This window comes from Silurus meridionalis, chromosome 17 (genome assembly GCF_014805685.1).
Source record: "Silurus meridionalis isolate SWU-2019-XX chromosome 17, ASM1480568v1, whole genome shotgun sequence".
Classification (NCBI taxonomy): Eukaryota; Metazoa; Chordata; class Actinopteri; order Siluriformes; family Siluridae; genus Silurus; species Silurus meridionalis.
In genome coordinates, this window is record NC_060900.1 from 22550871 (window position 1) to 22573665 (window position 22795).

Genomic DNA, 22795 nt, shown 5'->3' on the forward strand with positions numbered 1-22795 from the left:
GTCAAAACCTTGAATTCTTTATCGTTGCTCCTCATAAAGCATTTTTTTTGCTGTTAGAGAATATCGTTGACATGTAACTTGGTCTGGAACAATGTTAAGGTCAATGGTGCACGGTTTCCATAGTGCAATCTCTTTCCTAAGACACACCCTCACACTCTGTTGTCAACATGATGCAGAAAGAAAATCTGATTCATCAGTCCCAGGCAACCTTCTTCCTTTAGTCCAGATTTCTTTTTCTTTTTTTAAAAGGAAAACTGACAGCAACTAAAGAATCGGCCATGATTTATTTGTTAACATTGAAAAATATTATTCACTTCGCCACAATATTGTTATAAACCTTAGAATAAAAAGTTACACCACAAAGAGCACTTCCGGCTACGTGTATTTAACTTGATCAATACGCTGACAGGAAATTTGTGGAGGAGTTTGTTCTTCTGCAGGTTCTCGGCTCATTGACGTGGATTTGAGAAACCATGTGAAAAAATCTGTTTAGGCATGTTTGCAAGGCCATGTTTAAAATAATAGATAACCAAAAAAGCACAAGTTCATCTTGCAACACAAATTATGGAGCTAGTAGGTTAGTCTGTGCTGCATGTTGATTATACAGTGACGCTCGGGTGCTAGCGTGAGGTCACGGAGGACAAGTGCTAGCGCAGTCAGAATGCGGTTTAATAAGAGAGAGCAAAAAATTAAAAATCCATGATCTCGAACAAAAGTAAGCACACAAAGGCTTTGCTGTGAACTCGTACGAGTCGTGTTGGAAGTTCGTATTTAAACGTTAAGAGCGTTCTTACTATGGCAGAACTAGAAAAGTAAAGATACACGAAACACGTACGACCATTAGATTCAAACCCGAATACACAGCATTGCTTTTGCCACCGGGTGGCAAAGTGGTAAAAAAAGTGATTCCAAGCATCAGTGCTGTTCTTTGAAACCGCACACGATCACAGCGGTGGCCATGTTAAACGTACAGATTTGTCAGGCTTTCCTGTACTCTGGCCCGCACTGATGCAGCTCCCAGCCTGCAGGAGGCACTCTAATACATTCTGTCAAGTTCACACAGTAGGTTTTAAACTCCACAAGAGTTAAGTGTTGATCCAGGATCAGTTTGTTGTTATTTTTTTGTAATCCTGCTGAGCGATGAGTCAGGAGGAGGCTGATCCGAGGTCAGCGCTGCGGCTCACTGCATACCGAACCACTGCTCCTGGTCGGCCCACTGCGCCGCCTCACTGTCGCTGCCCTCAAGATCGCCTTCCTCGCCGCTACCCTCCATGTCGTCCCCATCGATCTCCACCGTGGCGTCTGTAGGGCTCTCCTCCTTTTCCATCTTCTGCATGCCCTCTAAAGACTTCTGGTCGTTTGGGTCCAGACTGGGAAACAAAACAATTTGATGTTGCGAAAAAAAAGGTTCAATCTGCAATTTTAGCTTGTTTACAAATTTTGTTTACGAACTATATTTTAGTTTGTTTCTGAAATATTTTGAAGCTCAACCACTTTTAGAGGAGCTTATATAATTATGCTTTTATAATGACATAGAAGACTGTTGATTGTTTCTGAATGGTTCTTATATTTAGTATTTTATTACTATTTATAACATTTTCTTTTAAAGGTGTAGTACATAAAAACAAACCAGTGTTATAAAGTGTAAAGGAACAGTTTGCAGGAGAATAGATTACCTCAGGGCTATGCTGTACTGGTCCATGGCCTCCTGATACTCATTAACAGCGACTAGAAAATCTCCCAGCATTCTGTGCAGCATGCAGTCACTCTGATTGGCCAGTGTATTTCGCAGAAGTGCTATGCCTTCGTCGTATTTCTGTTCGCGACCTACGCAATACAAAAACAAAGAATGTTAATGAAAGCAGCGATGCCTTGAATAGAGATATTCAGTACAGACTATTGTGTAGCAGTCAGATATAACTGGGGTCGGCCGGTACTTTGTACTTTGCCGATAACCAATTAATCAAACATTTTTTCAAATGGATACTGAATAAAGAAAAATAGTACTGTACTTTATTACCAAAACAAAAAACCCCCCAAAAAACCCTGTACTATATCATGAAAATGTGCCCTGAATCTTTTCTTCACCCACTCTGTGCTGTCTCTCCGTTCCATTTTTCATTCTGCAGCATCTTCTGTGTTACTTGTCCGGGGGTCTCATTTATAAACATGGCGTACGCACAGAACGAGGCTGAAAAACTTTCAAATTAAACAAATTTTAAAAAATTTCAAATTAACAGCTCACTGCTTTAATGATTTGCCTCCAAAGGCCGCACTCATACTCTGTATAACACAACCCGGAAAAACTATCGGTATGGATTTTTGACAAAAAAAATCCAGCAATCAACTATCGATGCCAATTATTCGGCAATCAACCCGGGGAATCGGTCGACCTAAAGATATTGTGCTGTTCCCTTTTTAAATCACAGTTCTAAAAATGCCTTGCTTTGCTCTGGGTAGCAAATTATATAGGAGAAACTTTCAGGGTGGTAATATTACAATCTTCAAACTGCTCACAGAAGCTTTACACACATAATCCACAGTTACAAATGGTGACGTGATTACTCACTGAGGAGCTCTGCTTTCTTCACCACAGCTTTGATGTAGTCTGGCCGCTGGACGAGAGCTTTGTCCAGCAGGGTCTTAGCCTTCTCCTGGGTCATGGGGTCCTCCAGACACACTGTAGCCAAAATAGTGAGGGTTTGGGCATTCGCACCGAGAGTCTTATAGATGTTATTGGCCATGCCCATTGCCTCGCGAATTCCATTGGATGCCAAGTAGCAGTCAATCAATCCTGAGAACCCAGGGCAAAAATCTATTCACAAACTGTACAAATATGGATTTCACTGATATTTTGAAAATTAATCAGATCATTCACTCATCATTCAACAGCCTGATGCCATTACCTTCGTAGCAGTCTAGACGGCATGGTGCCAGCCTCATAGCCTCCCTGAAGTGAATGATAGCTTCCTGCACTCTGCCCATATTGCGCAGCGCAGCACCCTTCAGAAGCAGAGCCTGCACACTGTTACTGTTCAGCTGGATGGCTTTGGCCCCCAGGTACAGTGCACGGGAATAGCGCTTACTGTAGAAACTGTGGCACCTGGAGGACAAAACATGAAAGTAAATTGACAGCACGATAGACACAAAGAGTACCCCAAAATTACAGCTGACGTTTCTTCCGTAAACTACAAATGTACTACATTAGCTATTACAAGGCGGTGTATAGGCAAGAATCTGGCAAGATTCTTTCTTTAATTAAATCCCTCAATTTAGGGAGCTGGAACAATTTTTTTAAACTTCAATTACTAGCAGTCAACTATCCACCTGATTCCTGGGGGGGGTGCTGCTGTAAAAACAATTACATTATAACTTCAGGCAAGAATATGTTAAAATACCATTAAAAAGCTCAAGCATGTGTTATTATAACTTATAACCAGACAAAGCGTAATTTCAAGTTTAAAGAACAGTGGTTGGGATACAAACTCGTTTTTAAAAACTTTAAGAATTGAAACAGTATCGCCAAACAAAATATCGCGATACTAGCGTGTATCAATATTTTCTTACACCCCTAACCATTACTGCCAAAGATCCCCTTTCAGCAAAGAATTTCCAGCAAAACTGAACCAACATGTACAGGACATACACTGCTGAAGGTCCATGTAACAGACACAAACAAACCAGAAGGAAAATGAAAGCATACTGCCCACCCGAGCACACCAGGAAATAAAGAAACGCACTCGAACCACAAAGTGCATGTAGGAGAGCTGTTGAGCTTACTCACCCAGATATTACCCAGGGTTCCGCATGCTGATCTGAGATGTTAAAGAGTCGCCCACCAAGAACCTCTACATCCTCCAAATGACCTTCTCGGGCCATAAGGTAGCCATACACATCCATGCCTAAAAGGCATCACATCACATTCATTAGTGTTCGTTCATCACAGTGTCAGAACACACTATTCAGTCATACCTTTGATCAGATAGGGGTCAAGCATCTGCGCCTGCTCAAATTTCAGAATGGCGTTCTTCGTGTCTCCGGCTCGGAAGTACACGTCTGCGAGGCTCACCAACAGATCGACGTTATCCCTCAGGAGAGACTTTTTCTCCAAGGAGCTGCAGGGAATAGACCAGTATAATATAACCACACAAGTACAGCTTGTTTTAAATAGTGTACTAAAATTACACAGCTGATTAAATGCCTGAGAAACCCACTGTGAATATTTAACTGGAGTGGTATAGATCATAGACTAAAAATCCTATTGAACTGCTCTGGGATCAACTGGATCGTGAGGTCAGAACGAAATCTCCAACTAGTGAGAAGCATCTACAGCACATTTAACAAAGCTGTTGTTCATGCTATGGAAGGTGTTTTTTTTTTTAAGAAAAAGTTTAGCATTTGTACATTTATATATTTGTTTGGTCAAAGTCAAACTTCATACCATTTAATGACCTAGTTTGTTGCATATAAAGAAAAGGCACATTTGTCAATAAAAAGGTAGACAATGATTTTTCTTCCAGCTGTTTCTTTAAAAATTAAATGGGGTCTATATGAAATTGGCTTCTCACCAAATAGTATTGATGGCTCTGTGATTATCTCCTCCATGGATGAAAGCGTAGGCTTTGATCCACACAGAAAGCCAGTCCAGGTTGGGGATACTCTGGATCACATCCATAGTCATGGAGGCCACTTCAGCTCCCTTTACAGATAGAGACAGCAGGCCTGCAATCACCCCAAAACATACAGATCATCTTACTGTAACATTCAGCATTTCAAGATTCCCAATCTCATCATCAGTGCAGATCGAAGAAACGTATAGACACGCACCGATGATAGCATCCAGGGCGAGAGGACACTGCCTCAGCACTTCCTTGTAGCTTGTGACCGCTGAGCGCTCCTGTCCAGCCTTTCGGTACAGATTCGCCAGCATCATGTTGATCTATTGGGATCGAAATATTGTAAAGAATAAAGCAAGGAAACTTCCATGGCATCATCAGGTTTATCAGATGACATGTGGAAACACCTTGGGAGTCCTCTGCCTCGAGGGGATCCCGTCTAAAACCGAGATGGCATCTTTGTCCAGCTTCAAAATGGTGTAGCACTCAGCAATCTTGTACTTCACCTCAATCTCTGAAGGCAAGTTCTGCAAAAACAACCAATTAATTAATCATTAAAAAAAAAAAAAAACACAACAGATTCTAGGTGAATTGTGTTGCACATTATCTTCTAAAAATGCGAAGGCACTGTACATTACAGTATGATACTCTACTCGGGAACCCCCTCACACACACACAAGACTCGGATATTATCCTTTACGGTTAACATGTAAAGTCTCGCTTTTAAAAACTCACTTGTATGATAAAGGAATGATACACAGATCAGGGTCAGAACTGTTTTGGCAGCATTAGGGGGACCAACACAATATTAGGCAGGTGGTCAAAATGTTATGCCTGATCGGTGTATATTCAAGCTCTGAAATCACTCACACGTGATGTGTTATAGTGTGTTATGGGATAAATGTCACCTGGGTTTGGACTGAAGATGAGCCTCCTGTGCTGGATGGACGCACTTTGGAGGTTTTACTGAGCACCTTTTTCTGCTGCAGGGCCATGTTGTATTTGCAGGCAGCATTTCTGTACTCTTTATCATGAAATATGGCGTCTGCGTGATACACCAGCAGCTGATACTTCTGCGCTGGAGAGAAGAGCTCCCTGTGGGTCAGAAACACACTTTACACACCACGCGCATGCGCACACACGCACTACACCTTTAATATCGGCTCGAGACAATATTTTGTTTTGAGTTTTTGGACACCTGGCTCACCCGGAAGTAGTAGTACTTTTTTTTTTTTTTGCAGCTAGTAAACAGTTCATGCTAATAAAACAGCTAACATGGCTAACCAAAACAAGTCGCAGTTATAGATATAAATGTGATTACAGAAGTTTTCCCACGGCTGTAGAGGTTATAGCCGAAAAAAAGAAAACGCGAGCCGGTGTTATAGCGACTTTCTTAGCTTGAACACTCACGGGTTGTTGGTGCTCATAGTCAGCAGCAGGCTGCTCATTAGGCGCACGTTCGAGTGAAGGCCGGCGGCCGCCATGTCCCGCACATGATCAATAACATTCATCCTGGAACTGAGGACTGATCCGACACGAAAAGAGGCTTGGAAATGATAAAGTGAGCTGCTCGAGCGCGAAGGAGGCTGCTGGCTGAGATACAGACAGGGGTGAGATTCTCAAAATGGCAGGAAGACGGTTTATAATTTCAAAATAAAAGGCTACTGAGAGAACGGGTTGTTGTGTTAGGGGCGTGGTCTCAAATCACCCAGCTCGACAGGGTCCAAGATCCCAAGTTCGCAAATAGGCGTGGTCTCAATGTACACACCTTTAAAGAGCGTCGTCATAAATAGTCCATCTCATAAGGGGGCGTGACCTGAAGGGTGTTTTTTTTCTTTTTTTTTCTTTTTGGTTAATAATACGAGCTGCATACAAACACAATAATTCACACTATTAAACAGTAAGTGCTTCATAAATATGAAATGCAATCTAATAATAAATATATATATTTTGCTGAATTGCTGAAATGTACAATGTATGTATGTATATATATACATACATACATACACACACACACACACACACACACATATATATATATATATATATATATATATATATATATATATATATATGTTTTTTTTTTTACAATTTTTTATTTTTTTATGATTTCCTTCATCTTCCTTTTTTAATATTTATGTTTTATTCATTTATTCATCATCAACGATGTGTAGTTACATCATTTAACCATCCTAGTTTCAGATCTAAAGTCCTTGCTGTGCATTTGGTGTGGCCAATGTTAAGGCTGATTGGATTTTCAAATCACTTTATTTTTTGGAAGATATTCAATAATATTTCAGTTTGTAGCTTTGTGGTTTTTATACTAAAAGAGGGAAAGTAACAGAACTTCAAAAATCCAACTGATTCAAATAAAAATAAAATGTAACGATGTGGTAAACTCGTGAGGTGAAGGGATATGATAAAACAATACAGAAATGACTGTGACAGATCATCAGAGGTGTCAAAGCCAATGCATAAAGCTGAAGAATAAAGAAACTTTGCTGGGCCCTAAAAGTGAATGGAAAGCTGGGGAAATTGTCTGGCATGCCAGAAGTCAATCTCAAGCTGTCTGTAGAAATCTGTTGATGAAATAATGAAGGTGGAAAGAACCCACAGACTAATTGCATATTCATTTATTTATTAGAGGTTTGAAGGCCACTCTGTGCAGATTGTGATCTGGTTTCTCTTCCACACACCTCTCCAATTTTTGAGAACCCACAAAGAATGGCATCTAACTCATGGAGGTCATGAAGGACTTTTATTGAGTCCTAACATCAATTACCTAGTGCTTAATTGTGGAAAACCTCTCAACGCTACCAGGATTATTTCAAGATTAGTAAATATTAGTAAATATATGGTAAGATTTTTATTAGAGATGCAGCCCAGTGAAGTGTTTGTCACTATAGAGGTATATATCCAGTATTGGTATATATATATCCAGTATATAGACAAAAAAGGAGAACTGGCCTTACCGATCCAATACTTTTGCAGGTATTATATATGAGTCACCTGTAAAAATTACACTGCTCCATATTGCCTTCAGCTTTGTGGGTAATGCACTGATGCACTGCAGTGTGAGATTTCATGCATTGTGCTGCCGCTATATTGGATAAAATCATGACTGAGCAGGTGTACAGGTTTTTCCTCTTAAAGTGCTCAGTGTGTGTATACGCTACACAGACAAAAGTTCGTGGACACATGACCTTAAGATTCATATGTGCTTTTGAAAATCCCTACACATTTTGCCCCTCTTTGCCGTTATAATAAACTCCACTCTTCTGGGAAGATGTTCCACTAGATTTTGGAGTGGGAGATTTGCGCTCATTCAGCCGCAGGGATTTTAGTAAATTCAGGTGCTGGCGTACACCAGGAATACTGTGTTCCTATTCATCCCAAATGTGTTTAATAGGGATGAGGTCAGATGTCTACAACAGACCAGACATGATCTTCGACTCCAACCCATGTAAACTGTATGTTCATGCAGCCGGATTTTTACACAGGAGCATTGTCATGCTGGAACAGTGTTGATTCACCTAGTTTAAGTGAAGGGAAAATGTAATGTCATCCTATAGAATTATATCCCTAACACATTTGTCCATATAATGCATTATTATTCCTTAAAACGTCACCCACTGTTAAGCTGCCGTATGTTTATATTTTAATAAAATGGTCATTCTGCTTCAGCTAGTTTTAACTTCTGACTATAAAATAAACAAGAAAAAAAGGTAAATGGCAGCTTCTGGAAGAGGTCTCTGATATTAAATAAAAAGAATAACTTGATTAGACTGTGGAATTATGCATGCTTTCTGAGACTTACTTTGGACCACAACCTGAATGCAGGTCTCACTGCTGGAGCAAAGAATTTTTATTAAAAAAAAAAAAAAAAACTCTCCAAGCAAAAATTTTTTTTTTGTTTATGTTTTTTTTTTTATATAAAGAAAACGTTGATACAGACAGACAGCTAATTTGTTATTCTATCAGCCGCACTGATTGCTGACTGAGACTTTAATTCCACAACAATCCTTTAAATAAAAAAAAAAACCACTCCCCATGAACCTCCCAGAATGCCTTCAGTCATCTGTACAGGGCTGTGCCTCACCTGGCAGTTCTTTACAGGCCTTTTCTATTTGTTCAAACAGATTCAAGTGCACCTTTGTATACTTTTTATACGGTAGGGATGGAGAGGGCGCATCAGCCTCTCCCAAAGTGTCAGCATAAAACGTTTAACTAAAAAAAAAAAAAAAAAAAAAAAAAAAAACTAAACAAAAAATAAACACATTATACAAAAATAAATGACAAATCAATGCACCGTTTAAAGAGCTTTAGGCACTTATCATGTGGTATCATGTTACACTGTAACCCAGGGAATCGTAACCATGGTACAGAGAAAGAACGCACTCCTACATGTTGTATCATGAATCACAAATGTGAAAATTTCTGTAAAATAAGCGTATATTCCTACCAATGCACAACTATATACACAATTCACAAGACAAGATATATTTCTCTGACAAGTAAACACTTTTTTAAATAAATACAGCTGGAAGACTTGGTGTAAAGCGGTGTGAAGCCATTTGTTTCCAGACAGCACGTATCACAATCGGCTGTTAGCTGTCAGCTAGCGGTGAGTAAACCTGCTCGTGAAGTCACCATCACTCGTGTTGCTCGGTGAGATGACGTGTTTGTACGCCTGTACATGGATGTAAAGTGCTAAGTCTATTGAAATTTCAATCATGCCTTTGAGATCAAACGTCTATAAAAACCAAGGCCGAGGGCCAAATGTTGCAAGTTGTTAAAATACGAACAGAAAAATCCTTCTAAAGTCCTTCGTAAACAGACATGTAGGTGCACGTTGTTGTTTTTTTTCTTTTCTTCCAATGTTAAAAAGAAGAAGTTCTTCTCCTCCTCAGGAATTACACGACAGGCAGAAGGGGTGTAAAGCCATGTGTCCAGGTGAGGAAGCCTTACAGACCACCTCAGTCCTTGCGTCAATCACTCTCCCTCCTGAATAAGCACAGGTCAAGACGCAGAACACGCCCCCCCCCGAACTCCTGTAAACACGTGAAAATGGAAAACGTCGTACATTTCCCCAAGTATCTCATAGCTGCCTTCAGGGTCACTCCGGAATCGCTTCTTCTCGCGACTCGGCTGTAACAGAGTTCTGCCGGAGACGAAGCCCTACGTCTTTTCCTCGCGCTCTGTTTTGCGGCGCGTGATGTTCCGCGGCTTGATCTTCAGGGAAAGCTCCCACAGCGCCTCCTCGGCGAGATGGTCGCTAAAGTCGTTGAAGAAGGACACGATGTCTTCGTTGTGTTTGAGATCGTAATGTCTGGAGAAGAAAAGAGATGCCGAGAGATGAAGCGAGATGAGCAGCAGGAGGATTGCAGCATTTACACGTGGATTAAATGACAGTGTGTGTTATAGAAAAATAACAGGCAGTGTGTTGAGGCACAACGTGAAGGGAAATGATCATCATTCTGAAGTAAATGTTTCCTATAGTGGCATGACTAAGTGTTTTATTCCCCTTATATCGCAGCAACTTTTTTCAAAATGAACTACATAAAGAATGAGGAGCAAAATAAAAAGCTAGCTTCTGTTATCATCCATTATAGAAGCTGCAAATCGTTATTCCCTCTCCGACCAATTTTTTCCTCCCAGATATCCCGCGACAGAAAACCGAAGGTTAAAAATTCCTTCCACAAAGATGTTAAATTTTCCTATCGCCTCTTAAATAACAACACCGTTGATTTATATGAGCCCTTTAACTCTTACTATAGAAACGATAATGTTTTAATAAGTCATGCAATAAACCTAGGACTTGCTTTAGAAGTGAGAATAAGATCTGCTTCTGTTATAGAAAACTGATCAACACATTTAAACAATCAGAATTAAGGATTCATTAAAGCATATTTTCCGCCTCATATGGTCTAGTATATTTCTTTTCCAGACTGCAGGGACAGAGTTCAAGGCCCTTGGCTTGGTAAGAGAACCTAATTTTCTGGTCCCACAAGAAAGTGTATCTAATGTTTCTTTTTTTTTCACATTACAGTTTCCCCATGAACACCCTACGTCAGTGTGAAAACGACAACCAGGTTCGTAACGTAAACGAAGCTCTAGAGCAAGTGGGAGAGGATTAAACCAAACGTTAAAACACTCATCGCTTGAGACTCCACCGAAAACACTCACACTTGCTGAAAACGGCGCATGCTGTCGAGGATGTTGAACTGCTGCCAGCGTTTTGAAAAGTTCACCTTCCCGGCAATGTAGTCAGGATTCCCAAGGTGCACAAAGGTTAAGTCCTGAAGGATGAGACCTCTGCGATTGCAGTGAATAAAAAAAAGAAGAGACAAAGTCAAACACTAAAAATAAATAAATAAATAAATAAATAAATAAATAAATAGAGGATGACTCTATAGAAGTATTTTAAGAAAGTGCTGCACGTACAGGTAGGGTATACAGGGAGGCTCGACTTCTGCCAAGGCTGCTCTGTACACCCGGAATGATGACGAGCTATCGATTAAAGTGCAGTACTCCTCCAGACCCTAAGAAACAGAGTCACATCGTAAACAATCAGAAGGAATGAATGAGCTTCCATTACGAAATATGGATGTGTGTAATGATGGCTGACCTCCGAGGTTTGCTTTTGCCACTCTAGTCTCCGAATAGGAGCTGAATCCAGAGCTGACAGTATTGCCAAGTAGGAGTTAAAGTTATTAAGTTTTCGTAAGTGCTGTGGAAAGAAGGAAATGGTCAGTCATCTCATTTCATATTGCAGAAGAAAAGAAGAGAAAAATCGTTTTACCTTCATGATTTTGATAAACTTGAGAAGGAGTTTTTCTCGGTCTTGAGCTTTTTCTTGCAGGATTATTATAGAACGCACCCTTGAGGAGAGAAATCGGGAATCAAGGTGAATGCGAGTGCATTATTGAAAAAAGAAATTACACCCACCCAAAAAAAGCACTCCGGGTTCCTACACATGATTCTCAAAATCAAATATATAAAGTTCCCTAAAGACTATTAAGACCGTGTTTAACAACAGAAATAATGATTTAAAATTATTACGTATAACGTGCGTTATGTTACAATCTCTGCTGTTTTTCACGTGTTTAGTCGGAGGGTCGAGATGAAATGAGTAAGAGTGATAATTTTTTTTGTGGGTCAATGGACTATAACCAGACATAATGAAATATAAAAAAATGTATAAAAAAAATCATACCAGTAAGACATATTATTGAAGTGTTCTGTGAACTGGGTGAGATTCGGGCTCTTCTCTTCATTCTGTTCTTTTGCCCACAACAGGACCTCAGGGATCTGCAGACAGAGGATTTGTGTGTTTATGTGATTTGAGTTACATAAACATAAACAAAAGTTCAAGTCTGTATTTATTGTGTATAAAAGAATGTTTTTAAATATTGTGATATGATATTTTGGTCATATTGCCCACCCCTACCATTAACGATCTTTACTCCTAAAAAGTATCTACCTCTATTTTGTAGAACAGCTCCGCGTCCAAGAGAGTGAGCTGGTCTGCGATCTCGTGGCTACGGAAGTCATGAAGTGTACCGGGTCTATAAAGAGCACATGACGTCAGATGGTCAGGAACGAAACACAAGTCTTTTTTTCCAATACAAATCCATATTACTATATGCAAACCACAGTGTGCAAATCTCAGCAAACCATGACACTCAGGTGTGTGTGTGTGTACCTGGCTGCAACGCTGCGGGCAGCTAGCGTCTTCATCGAGTTAGTGTAGCTAAGCAACCTCTTCTGCTCCACTTTCTCCAGAACGTTCTTGCGGAGGACACGGGCCAGACTGAGCTCTCCGCAACGTACCAGACTGATCACCAGGTCCATCAGCTGCTTCAGAATGTCTTCTGTCAGCTCCACCAAACTGGCATGCGCAAACACACACACACACACACACACACACACACACACACACACACACACACACACACTTTACTAACAAGAGTCAAACTGCATTACTAGGATTCGGTTGTCTGTACAACTTTTACATAAATAGGAAAAAATTTAACGCTTGAAAACATGCAGTTAATAGAAAAATAATTAACAGAGTAAATGTCATGCAGCCAGATGCAGTTGTTATCACTCGGAATTGTGACCACATCCTGATTACTTTTCTTTTTTTTTTCCCATTAAAAACACTATGTACTTGTTTTGCATTTAAAGTTATTTTCATTGTTGCAAAACAAGTTACTTCCTCTTATAAGTTTGCATGTTTAGCCGCAGAGAAACTTAAAAACTGTGTGAAAATTATTCTTTTTCTCAAAACTTCTTTGGAAAAATGATAAACAAAAAATACCTCCATCACCAACACTATCAATAAACTCGTGCTTTTTAAGTGCATTAAAGTGACACTCAGCTATACAAAGTGCACAATATTGTATTCTGCATAGCAACTACAGAAAGTGCATGGTTTGTACCCGGAACATTCTTTAAAGTTAAGGATGTAAAGTTAAAGTTTTAAAGTTAAAAAATTCGATTATGCTAATCAAGTGAGTTGAGATGTTAAACAAATCGCAATACACTTTTTAAACTGTAGGAGGCTGTAGCTGTATATTCAGGTTTTCTGCAGGTTTCACCAAGTCTAATTTAAGACAATTTAAGACCTTTTTAAGATAATTAGGATTGAAATTCAAGCCCTAAATCGTGGCAAAAATGCACACAAATATGTTGTTAGAAACTGGCCTTAAACAAGCACTAATTATTTTTTTTCTATACCAATTATCGATAAACTTACACTTCTTAAAAGCTGAAAAATAAAATGCGTTTTACTTATGTGGTACAATTCGAGAGAGCTTTGCATCAGTAACAGAAAGCGGACTGGCTGTTGCATGTTGGTCTCATTTGTAGTCGTAATACAGCGAAATATATTTGGACTAGAGAAAGAAAGATACACAACACCACGGAAACAAAAGAATAAATAAATAAATCCATTGTAACGTGCTGCTGGAGAATTTCAATAAGCATTAGAGGTAGCATTACATGGAAATCGGACAATAAAGGCCTGTTTAAAATTAAAACCTAGAACAGAAAATGTAAGACTTTTTGGTGCCTAAAATTTAGATTATGAATTTTATTTTTTATTTTTAAGTCTTCGTGGAAACCCTGTATATTGCGACTTTGCTTTACAGGCTTGCAAACCTACAACAGCAAACGAATTGGCAGTGACAAGTCTACGTGTTCGCTTTCAGAAGACTGAGAATTAAAGCACTGTGGCAGTAACAGAAACAAAAACTGTGCAGATACTGCAAGATGTTAATATACACTAATAGCACAACAAACAAGTCAAAACCACAGGGTGCAGCTCCAATCTCCTCAGTCTGCATGTATAAAGCGATTAATAGCCCAAACCACACTGACAGGCGGATCTGCATCCCCCTCGCAGTGATGAGGACAAGAGCCAAAGAGATGACGAGGCACACTGGGGTTTTCATTGTAAAAAATATCAGGCTGTTTTTTGATTTAGAAAACGGAGGATTTCTTTTGTTGGTACGATTTGTTTTATTTGATTTCGGATTCGTTTTCAAACTTCGATCGAATTTTGCTACAATTTGTATTGGATCTAATAAAAAAAAAAAAAAAAAAAAACCCACTGTGATTCATATCGCACTGTGAGGGGAGTTGGTCGGTCATTTAATCCCTTGCTGGACCTACATTCAGGAATGAATTAGCGCCTTCTGTCCACACAGATTCGAGAATTTAGCAGTGCTAATAACCAAAATGCTGTGTTACACTGTAAAATGCTGTCATCAAGAAAGATTAGGAAAATTTACTTTAAGACTTATTAATTCTTTACTCACCAAAGTTCATCCACGACACGCACCAGCACGAAGAAAGTGTTTTTGCTGACTCGCTTCTTAATGTTGTCTGAACTGTGAGAAAATTTTGTATATGTGTTGGGAGGTTAAGGAAAAAACCCCCCAAAAAACACCTTATTTCAACGGTCACAAGCAGAGACGTGCTATTCTCGAGTGTTTATTATCTAAAATAACAAGCAGTTAAAGCAGTTATTTTTAAAATCACATCTTGGGTTTCTTTCAAAGAGAAGCAGAACGTGCGAACACGCGGCACCATGCGGTGTTTCGCGTTCTGCTCTGAATCCTCTAATATGGAAATCTGGTTGTATTCTACAATCAGGTTTTTTCCATGCAGCACTGAAAGGATATCTATAGTGGAGCTTTTTAATGAGGTCCTCTGGGGTTAAAAACGTCCTGTACGTCGTCAGGAAGGCTTCACAGTACAAAACAAGATCTGCCGAAAAGAACGCAAACTTCATTAACATCAATAATACATGAGCCTACATGCTTTCCTACAATTCTTTTCACTGATAATTGCTCCTTTTTCCTCAAATTGTTTAGGAGGAAAAAACCCTAATATTTAAGAATACAAGCATAACTCTTGCTCTTCACCAGAGGGTGCTATTAGCCCATAAATGATAACAGGAGGTTCTCATCAGGTTTCAGATTACTATATATAAGCTACGTACATTTTCCATAGTAAACAACAGAGCATAGAAAAATCAGAGTGCACAAAAGAAAGCAGGAATGTATTTGTGCATACAGGGGGAAAAAAAAGCCTAAATCATATGATCCATGCAGAATGAAAGACAAGTGACTATTGTACTATATACTAGCAAGCTAAAGATATACAGTGGATCTGAAAGAATTTACCACAGCTCACACATTTTCCACATTTTGTTATGTTACAATTCTGCAAACAATCCCCCATAATGACAACATGAAAGAATTTTGTTTAAAATCATTGCAAATTTATCCTACATAAGTATTTACAGCTTTTGCCATAACATTCAAAATTGTTTTCACTGATCATCCTTGAGATGTTTCTACAACTTCATTAGAGTCCACCTGTGGGGAATTCAGTTGATTGGACATGATTTGGAAAGGCACACACCTGTCTATATGAGGTCCCACAGTGCATGTCAGAGCACAAATCAAGCCATGAAGACCAAGGAATTGTCTGTAGGCCTCCGAAACAGGATTGTATTGAGGCACAGATCCGGGGGAAGGGTACAAAAAAATTTCTGCAGCATTAAAAGTTCCCAATGAGCACAGTGGCCTCCATCATCCGTAAATGGACTCTTTTACGACTCTTTTTAGAGCGGCCAAACTGAGCAATTGGGGGAGAAGGGCTTTAGTCAGGGAGGTGACCAAGAACCCAAGGGTCACTCTGAAAGAGCTCCAGCGTTTCTCTGTGGAGAGAGGAGAACCTTCCAGAAGAACAACCATCTCGGCAGCACCCCAACAATCAGGCCAGACAGAAGCCTTCTCAGAAAAAGGCACATGACAGCCCACCTGGAGTTTACCAAAAGACACCTGTAGGACTTTCAGACCATGAGAAACAAAGACTGAACTCTTTAGCCTGAATGCCAAGCATCATGTCTGGAGGAAACCAGGCACCGTTAATCACCTGGCCAATACCATCCCTACAGTGAAGCATGGTGGTGGCAGCATAATGCTGTGGGGATGTTTTTTCAGTGGCAGGAACTGGAAGACGTAATCAGGATCAAGGGAAAAATTAATGCAGCAATGTCCTAAATCCGTGATGAAAACCTGCTCCAGCATGCCCTGGACCTCAGACTGAGGTGACAGTTCATCTTCCAACAGGATGACGACCCAAAGCACACAGCCAAGATAACAAAGGAGTGGCTACTCTCCCAGCCAGAGCCCAGACTTGACCCTGATTGAACATCTCTGGAGAGATCTGAAAATAGCAGTGCACTGACGCTCCCCATCCAACCTGATGGAGCTTGAGAAATTCTGCAAACAAGAATGGGAGAAACTTCCCAAACTGCCCCAAAAATAGGTGTGCCGAGCTTGTAGCATTATACTCAAAGAGACTTGAGGCTGTAATTGGTGCTTAAGGTGCTTCAACAAAGTATTGAGCAAAGGATGTAAATTTTTTATGTACATGTGAGTTTTTAATTTTTATAAATTTGCAAAGATGTCAAACACACTTCTTTCACGTTGTCATTATGGGGTATTGTTTGTAGAATTTTGAGAAACATATTGAATTTAACCCATTTTGGAATAACGCTGTAACATAAAATGTGGAAAAGTGAAGCACTGTGAAGACTTTCTGGATGCATTGTAACAAAAAATTTGCAAGAGACCATATACATAGGCCACTTGCTTTAAAAGCACAAGCACAAACAATATTTTCAGCCACACTTAAATGTTAACGCAACCTGATTGTTTTGGCTTTTACTATTTTTGCATGTGCCTGAACATTGCCAAAGTCCAAATCCTAAACGTGAGACCTCTAAACATGTGCTAGGAACTCAATTACTGGCATGAAACCACAGCAACTGTAAACATCTATGCTTTACTGCTCTAAACAATGGTTTCAAAATGAGAACAGAAAAGAGATCATCTTGAATTGGGCTTTTGACAGCTTTTAAATTAGCATGCACCGGTTATTGTCAACCGTTTGTGCTAGTTTGTATTGAAAGGTGATTGAGTTGTGGGAGTGTATGACCAAGTATTAAGAGCCCAAGCACAACTGCATTAAAGTAGATTTTGACTGGAAATTCCAAATAGGAAAAAGGCCAGTTAGGACACTAGAGTCTACATGAGAGATTCATTTTGCCTTATTCAACAACCGTGATAGTCCTTACAGCTCAAAAGTGTTGCATAACTCAAGGCTTCCCTGTGCATTCACCTCACAAAGTTTACATCCCATAATATGCTTGAAAGCAAAGAGCAATGTGATGCAAATCATCTTTGTCAAAGAGAACAGTACATCCACTGAGTCCAATCTACACACCCCCCCACCCCACCCCAAAAAAAAAAGAAAGGCACTCTGCACTCGTTCTCAGATATACATGCATTTGCACGTAGACAATAAAAAGCGAGCTCATGCGCACGCACATTCCCAAACCGATGAAAATTGGTATTACCTGTTTCTGTTGCATGAACTAATAAAATGTCCTTTGATCCAGCTCGGACATCTGGTCCATCATCGCTCTGTTTCAGATAGAGATAATAAATAAACAAATAAAAATGACAAATACACATCTGTAAAACTTCAGCATAGTTTGTGTGATACAAACTGTAGGCTGTATAGATTGAGGTTAGAGACAAGCAAAAGCATGTCTATAAATACACTTTGTGAGGACAGATGTCTGATTCTGCACACTCTGGGTGGGGGATGTGATATCTGCAGCTACTTTGACCTTGCAGCATTTCACACACATTTCCATTACCGGCTTGCATAAGTATTAGGGGTGAAATGCCTGTATCATGTCTGTATATGTATCTATTTTTGTACCTGTATTCTCCTTGTAAAAGTTCATATAAATCTTGGGGAAAAACTGACAAGGCAAAAGTTTAGAGGTAAAAATGCCAGTACCGTCATCATGGTCAATGAATTCTGGCTCGGACATTTCCGCGACCTCAGCTACCTCACTGCAGTTTAAATAAAGCTCAAAGTTTAACGGTGTTGAAACCATACTTTCGTAGTTACAATTTTGGTTTGTACCTGCTAGTGTTATTTTCTAATTAATTTTAATGGTTCCCAAAATATTACAAAGTTGTATCACTATGACCAGGTAGTTGCTAACAATGTTTCAAGTCTGACATTCTTTGGAGACGGCATTACAGAAAAACCTAAAAATATATATGTATGTTATACCTGCACTTATAAGTTGCCATATAAACCTGTCTAGTATTTTCTTATATGTGGTGGAAGTAACATTCTAAATCGCATTAGAACTGCAGTTCTCTAACATGGCCAACAGGTGACACTGCTGAGACAAAATTCCTCCTTATTTACAGCTACGTGAGAACACATAAATGGATAATAAATCACACTGACAAGACAAGAGCCAGTTCTCGCACACCATCCAGTTGCTTTCCAGATGTGAAGTGTTAAAATACACACATGAATCTAAGAGCGAGTTTTGGACAGGGTGTTACCTCTTGCTTTAGTGTGATGCGGGACATGATCTCATTATGATCCACCAGCGACAGCTCGTCCAGCTCCTCTGTGCTCAGGTCTGACTCTACACACTTCTGTTTCCAGCTAAGAGAGAGCAAAAAAAAAAAAAAAGGGGTGAACCAGACATATATTAAAAGGTAAGGTTAGTCTTAGCTGTTGATATAAACATAAATAAATAAATGAATTAAAAAAGGAGTCTGGAAAATTTTAGCACAAAGAACTCCCAATTTTCAAAGATTTCTTGAACATTTCCCGGTAACACTCTCTTACCGAGAGCTGATCAAATTACCAATTTCATGAGGTTGAACCCTATGGCCTGAAAAGTGTACAAAAGAAATCAGACACTCCCTGGCTCATGGGCAAAACGTCTGAGGATATTTTATTAAAAACAATGTGCATTGTTGCTCTGCTCCCATCTGCAACACTTGTTCGGATCAAATGGAAATTCGCTTGCACTATACTCAAGCTCAGCACATGCTTACTTTCTGTAAAATTTATAAGCATTTTCCAGCTTGTAATATTGCATCACTGTGTGCTGTAATCCTGCGTAGTAACACCCAGAATAGCGGGGGTTCTATTTTTGGCTGAAGCTCACCTGTCCGAGTCAGTCGGCTCCTTGTTGTGATCCGAGGCAGAGTCCTGGAGCGAGTCCTCCGTGCCGCAATTGGGGTCCTGCAAACAACACCGTCATGTTAAAGCAACAACGCTAACTCGCTGCGTTTGTGCTTGCACTACACAAATCAAACACATAAAATAGAAAGGGGTCAGGTCAGGGAATTAAACGTGTAGCTGTGATTTTTTACTCGGCAGCACGTCAAGAAGAGAAATGTCTCAGAACCAAGACGAACATAGAAAAATACGTTAATACGTTATGCTGAGCGAGTTTCTGGTGATGGAGCTACGACATCAATCTGCCTACTTTCACACTCCTGAGATCAAGGCACGATGTCGTCTGGCAATCTCAGTGTGTAAAGTTCAATTCAATTCAATTCATTTTTATTTGTATAGCGCTTTTAACAATGAACATTGTCTCAAAGCAGCTTTACACAGATAATGTGGTGATTAAATGTAAATATGTTCTGTGTAAGTATGTTTGTCCCTGATGAGCAACTGTGGCAAGGAAAAACTCCCCGAGATGGCATAAGGAAGAAACCTTGAGAGGAACCAGACTCAAGAGGGAACCCATCCTCATCTGGGTTGCACCAAATGTCCAGGCATGTAAATAGATAAGGAGCCTGTCAGTCAGCAAAAACTCTGTATTTATTCAAACAGCACTGGTTTGAAAAACTTCAAAACCATCTAATGCACCATGCAGGTGTAGAGAATATACATTTTCTATTCAAAACAATAACAAAAAAAAAACCCCTTGATTTCCAACTGCCTTATAGCTGTGAGCTGATTGGTGATGAAAATAGGATGTTGAGAAAGAATCCATATTGTAGTGGTTAATAAATTGGATCAGTTAAATGCTGGAAAACAGAACGGGCTATCACAAGGCAGAAGATAAATAAATTGTTCAATTGAGATTCATGTTGCTCTTTACTCCATATAAAGTCAGAATTCCTGCTTAGCTGGAAAATCCGACTCCATATGCAACAATGTAATAAGCTTTTTAAGTAAGGGTTGAGTAATAAAGATATTGGGTACTTTTTAGTAACTCTGTTAGTAATAAAACATGCAATGCACAGTAGCTGCTACAACCTGGATTGTGTGGACCAAAAAAAAAAAATAATTTATTCACACCATAACTGTCATTTCAAACACCACTCTCAGTGTTTTACTGGTGTCTCTCCCTGTTAAAAACACACTATAATGGACAAAAAGTTTGTGGACACATGACCATAAAAATCCTAAATCCTCATGTCCTAATTTTCGCTTATATGTACCTCTACTTTTCTGGGAAGATGTTCCACTAGATTTTTGGAGAGTGCTTGTGGAAATGTGTGATCAGCCACAAAGAAGTTCAGCGTTCCAGTTCAAAATAAATATACACAGTGAGGAAAATAAGTATTTGAACACCCTGCTATTTTGCAAGTTCTCCCACTTAGAAATCATGGAGGGGTCTGAAATTGTCATCGTAGGTGCATGTCCACTGTGAGAGACATAATCTAAAAAAAAAAAATCCAGAAATCACAATGTATGATTTTTTTTACTATTTATTTGTATGATACAGCTGCAAATAAGTATTTGAACACCTGAGAAAGTCAATGTTGATATTTGGTACAGTAGCCTTTGTTTGCAATTACAGAGGTCAAACGTTTCCTGTAGTTTTTCACCAGGTTTGCACACACTGCAGGAGGATTTTGGCCTCCTCCACACAGATCTTCTCTAGATCAGTCAGGTTTCTGGCCTGTCGCTGAGAAACACTGAGTTTGAGCTCCCTCCAAAGATTCTCTATTGGGTTTAGGTCTGGAGACTGGCTAGGCCACGCCAGAACCTTGATATGCTTCTTACAGAGCCACTCCTTGGTTATCCTGGCTGTGTGCTTCGGGTCATCGTCATGTTGGAAGACCCAGCCTCGACCCATCTGCAATGCTCTAACTGAGGGAAGGAGGTTGTTCCCCAAAATCTCACAATACATGGCCCTGGTCATCCTCTCCTTAATACAGTGCAGTTGCCCTGTCCCATGTGCAGAAAAACACCCCTAAAGCATAATGCTACCACCCCCATGCTTCACAGTAGTGATGGTGTTCTTGGGATGGTACTCATCATTCTTCTTCCTCCAAACACGTTTGGGGGAATTATGACCCAAAAGTTCTATTTTGGTGTTATCTGACCACATGACTTTCTCCCATGACTCCTCTGGATCATCCAAATGGTCATTGGCAAATTCAAGACGTGCCTGGACATGTGCTGGTTTAAGCATGCCATGCATGATTTCAAACCATGACGTCTTAGTGTATTACCAACAGTAACCTTGGAAACGGTGGTCCCAGCTCCTCTCGTGTAGTTCTGGGCTGATTTCTCACCTTCCTTAGGATCATTGAGACCCCACGAGGTGAGATCTTGCATGGAGCCCTAGTCCGAGGGAGATTGACAGTCATGTTTAGCTTCTTCCATTTTCTAATGATTGCTCCAACAGTGGACCTTTTTTCACCAAGCTGCTTGGCAATTTCCCCGTAGCCCTTTCCAGTCTTGTGGAGGTGTACAATTTTGTCTCTAGTGTCTTTGGACAGCTCTTTGGTCTTGGCCATGTTAGTAGTTGGATTCTTACTGATTGTATGGGGTGGACAGGTGTCTTTATGCAGCTAATGACCTCAAACAGGTGCATCTAATTTAGGATAATAAATGTAGTGGAGGTGGACATTTTAAAGGCAGACTAACAGGTCTTTGAGGGTCAGAATTCTAGCTGATAGACAGGTGTTCAAATACTTATTTGCAGCTGTATCATACAAATAAATAGTTTAAAAATCATATATTGTGATTTCTGGGTTTTTTTTTTAGATTATGTCTCTCACAGTGGACATGCACCTACGATGACAATTTCAGACCCCGCCATGATTTCTAAGTGGGAGAACTTGCAAAATAGCAGGGTGTTCAAATACTTATTTTCCTCACTGTGTGCATTTTATATATATATATATATATATATATATATATATATATATATATATATATATATATATATATATATATATATATATATATATAGAAATTGAAGGATATATGGCATATGCGTAACCATACAGATCCTTATACTAGCGGAAAAAGATCGTTCCGAAGTTTAACACAGGCTTATTGTTTGTGTTCCATAGAGGGTTGTTCTAGTGCAAATAACAGAAGAAATGCTGCAGCACCCTCCACCCAGGTTACCCAGGCTGCAGAATACAAACAATGACTCTCCAGGGTGCATGAGAGGAACACGAGTATGACACAAGCAGCACACACCAAAGCACAAGGGTAACAGCTCGGGGCTTTTTGGCTGCAAATCTCTGCAGCGAGGCTAATGCCACTTACACCGTTTGCGAGCGGCAGGTCTCCGTTGGTTTGACTGGATAAATACACACTGAAGTACCCAACCTCGTCACTAGCACTCTACAGAAAGAGGGAGCAGAGGCGGAGAGGCGTCAGATAGAAAGCAGAAGCGCGAAACAGGCTTAGAATCCCACCCCAACAAACAATGGACTGGACTGCAGACTTCAAATAGTAATAGAAACTGAGTGAAAAAGAAAGAAAGAAGTAGCCCATAAAAAAGAAGA

General features: G+C 39.8%; 2 protein-coding genes across 4 annotated transcripts in view; both read right to left on the reverse strand.

Moving 5' to 3' along the window:
* Positions 1 to 265: 265 nt before the first annotated feature.
* Positions 266 to 6313, reverse strand: anapc7 (anaphase promoting complex subunit 7). The gene is made up of 11 exons (XM_046870764.1): positions 6027 to 6313; positions 5525 to 5711; positions 5024 to 5143; positions 4828 to 4939; positions 4569 to 4722; positions 3973 to 4115; positions 3785 to 3902; positions 2907 to 3103; positions 2570 to 2794; positions 1677 to 1827; positions 266 to 1370 (listed from the first exon to the last, which is right to left on the reverse strand). Exons 1-11 carry the CDS (start codon positions 6125 to 6127, stop codon positions 1181 to 1183), a joined length of 1698 nt encoding a protein of 565 aa, XP_046726720.1. The 5' UTR covers positions 6128 to 6313; the 3' UTR covers positions 266 to 1180.
* Positions 6314 to 8514: 2201 nt separating this feature from the next.
* Positions 8515 to 22795, reverse strand: part of rapgef1a (Rap guanine nucleotide exchange factor (GEF) 1a) — a 30518-nt gene continuing 16237 nt past the window's right edge. For all 3 annotated transcript variants that reach the window (XM_046871545.1, XM_046871547.1, XM_046871546.1), the window contains 13 exons: positions 19192 to 19268; positions 18575 to 18680; positions 17557 to 17623; positions 14807 to 14891; positions 14441 to 14533; positions 12322 to 12507; positions 12100 to 12184; positions 11833 to 11927; positions 11419 to 11497; positions 11245 to 11346; positions 11061 to 11158; positions 10803 to 10931; positions 8515 to 9945 (listed from right to left, as the gene is read on the reverse strand). In XM_046871545.1, coding sequence (XP_046727501.1) covers positions 9795 to 9945; positions 10803 to 10931; positions 11061 to 11158; positions 11245 to 11346; positions 11419 to 11497; positions 11833 to 11927; positions 12100 to 12184; positions 12322 to 12507; positions 14441 to 14533; positions 14807 to 14891; positions 17557 to 17623; positions 18575 to 18680; positions 19192 to 19268 — 1353 coding nt within the window. In that variant the 3' untranslated portion in view covers positions 8515 to 9794. The remainder of the gene's footprint in view (positions 9946 to 10802; positions 10932 to 11060; positions 11159 to 11244; positions 11347 to 11418; positions 11498 to 11832; positions 11928 to 12099; positions 12185 to 12321; positions 12508 to 14440; positions 14534 to 14806; positions 14892 to 17556; positions 17624 to 18574; positions 18681 to 19191; positions 19269 to 22795) is intronic.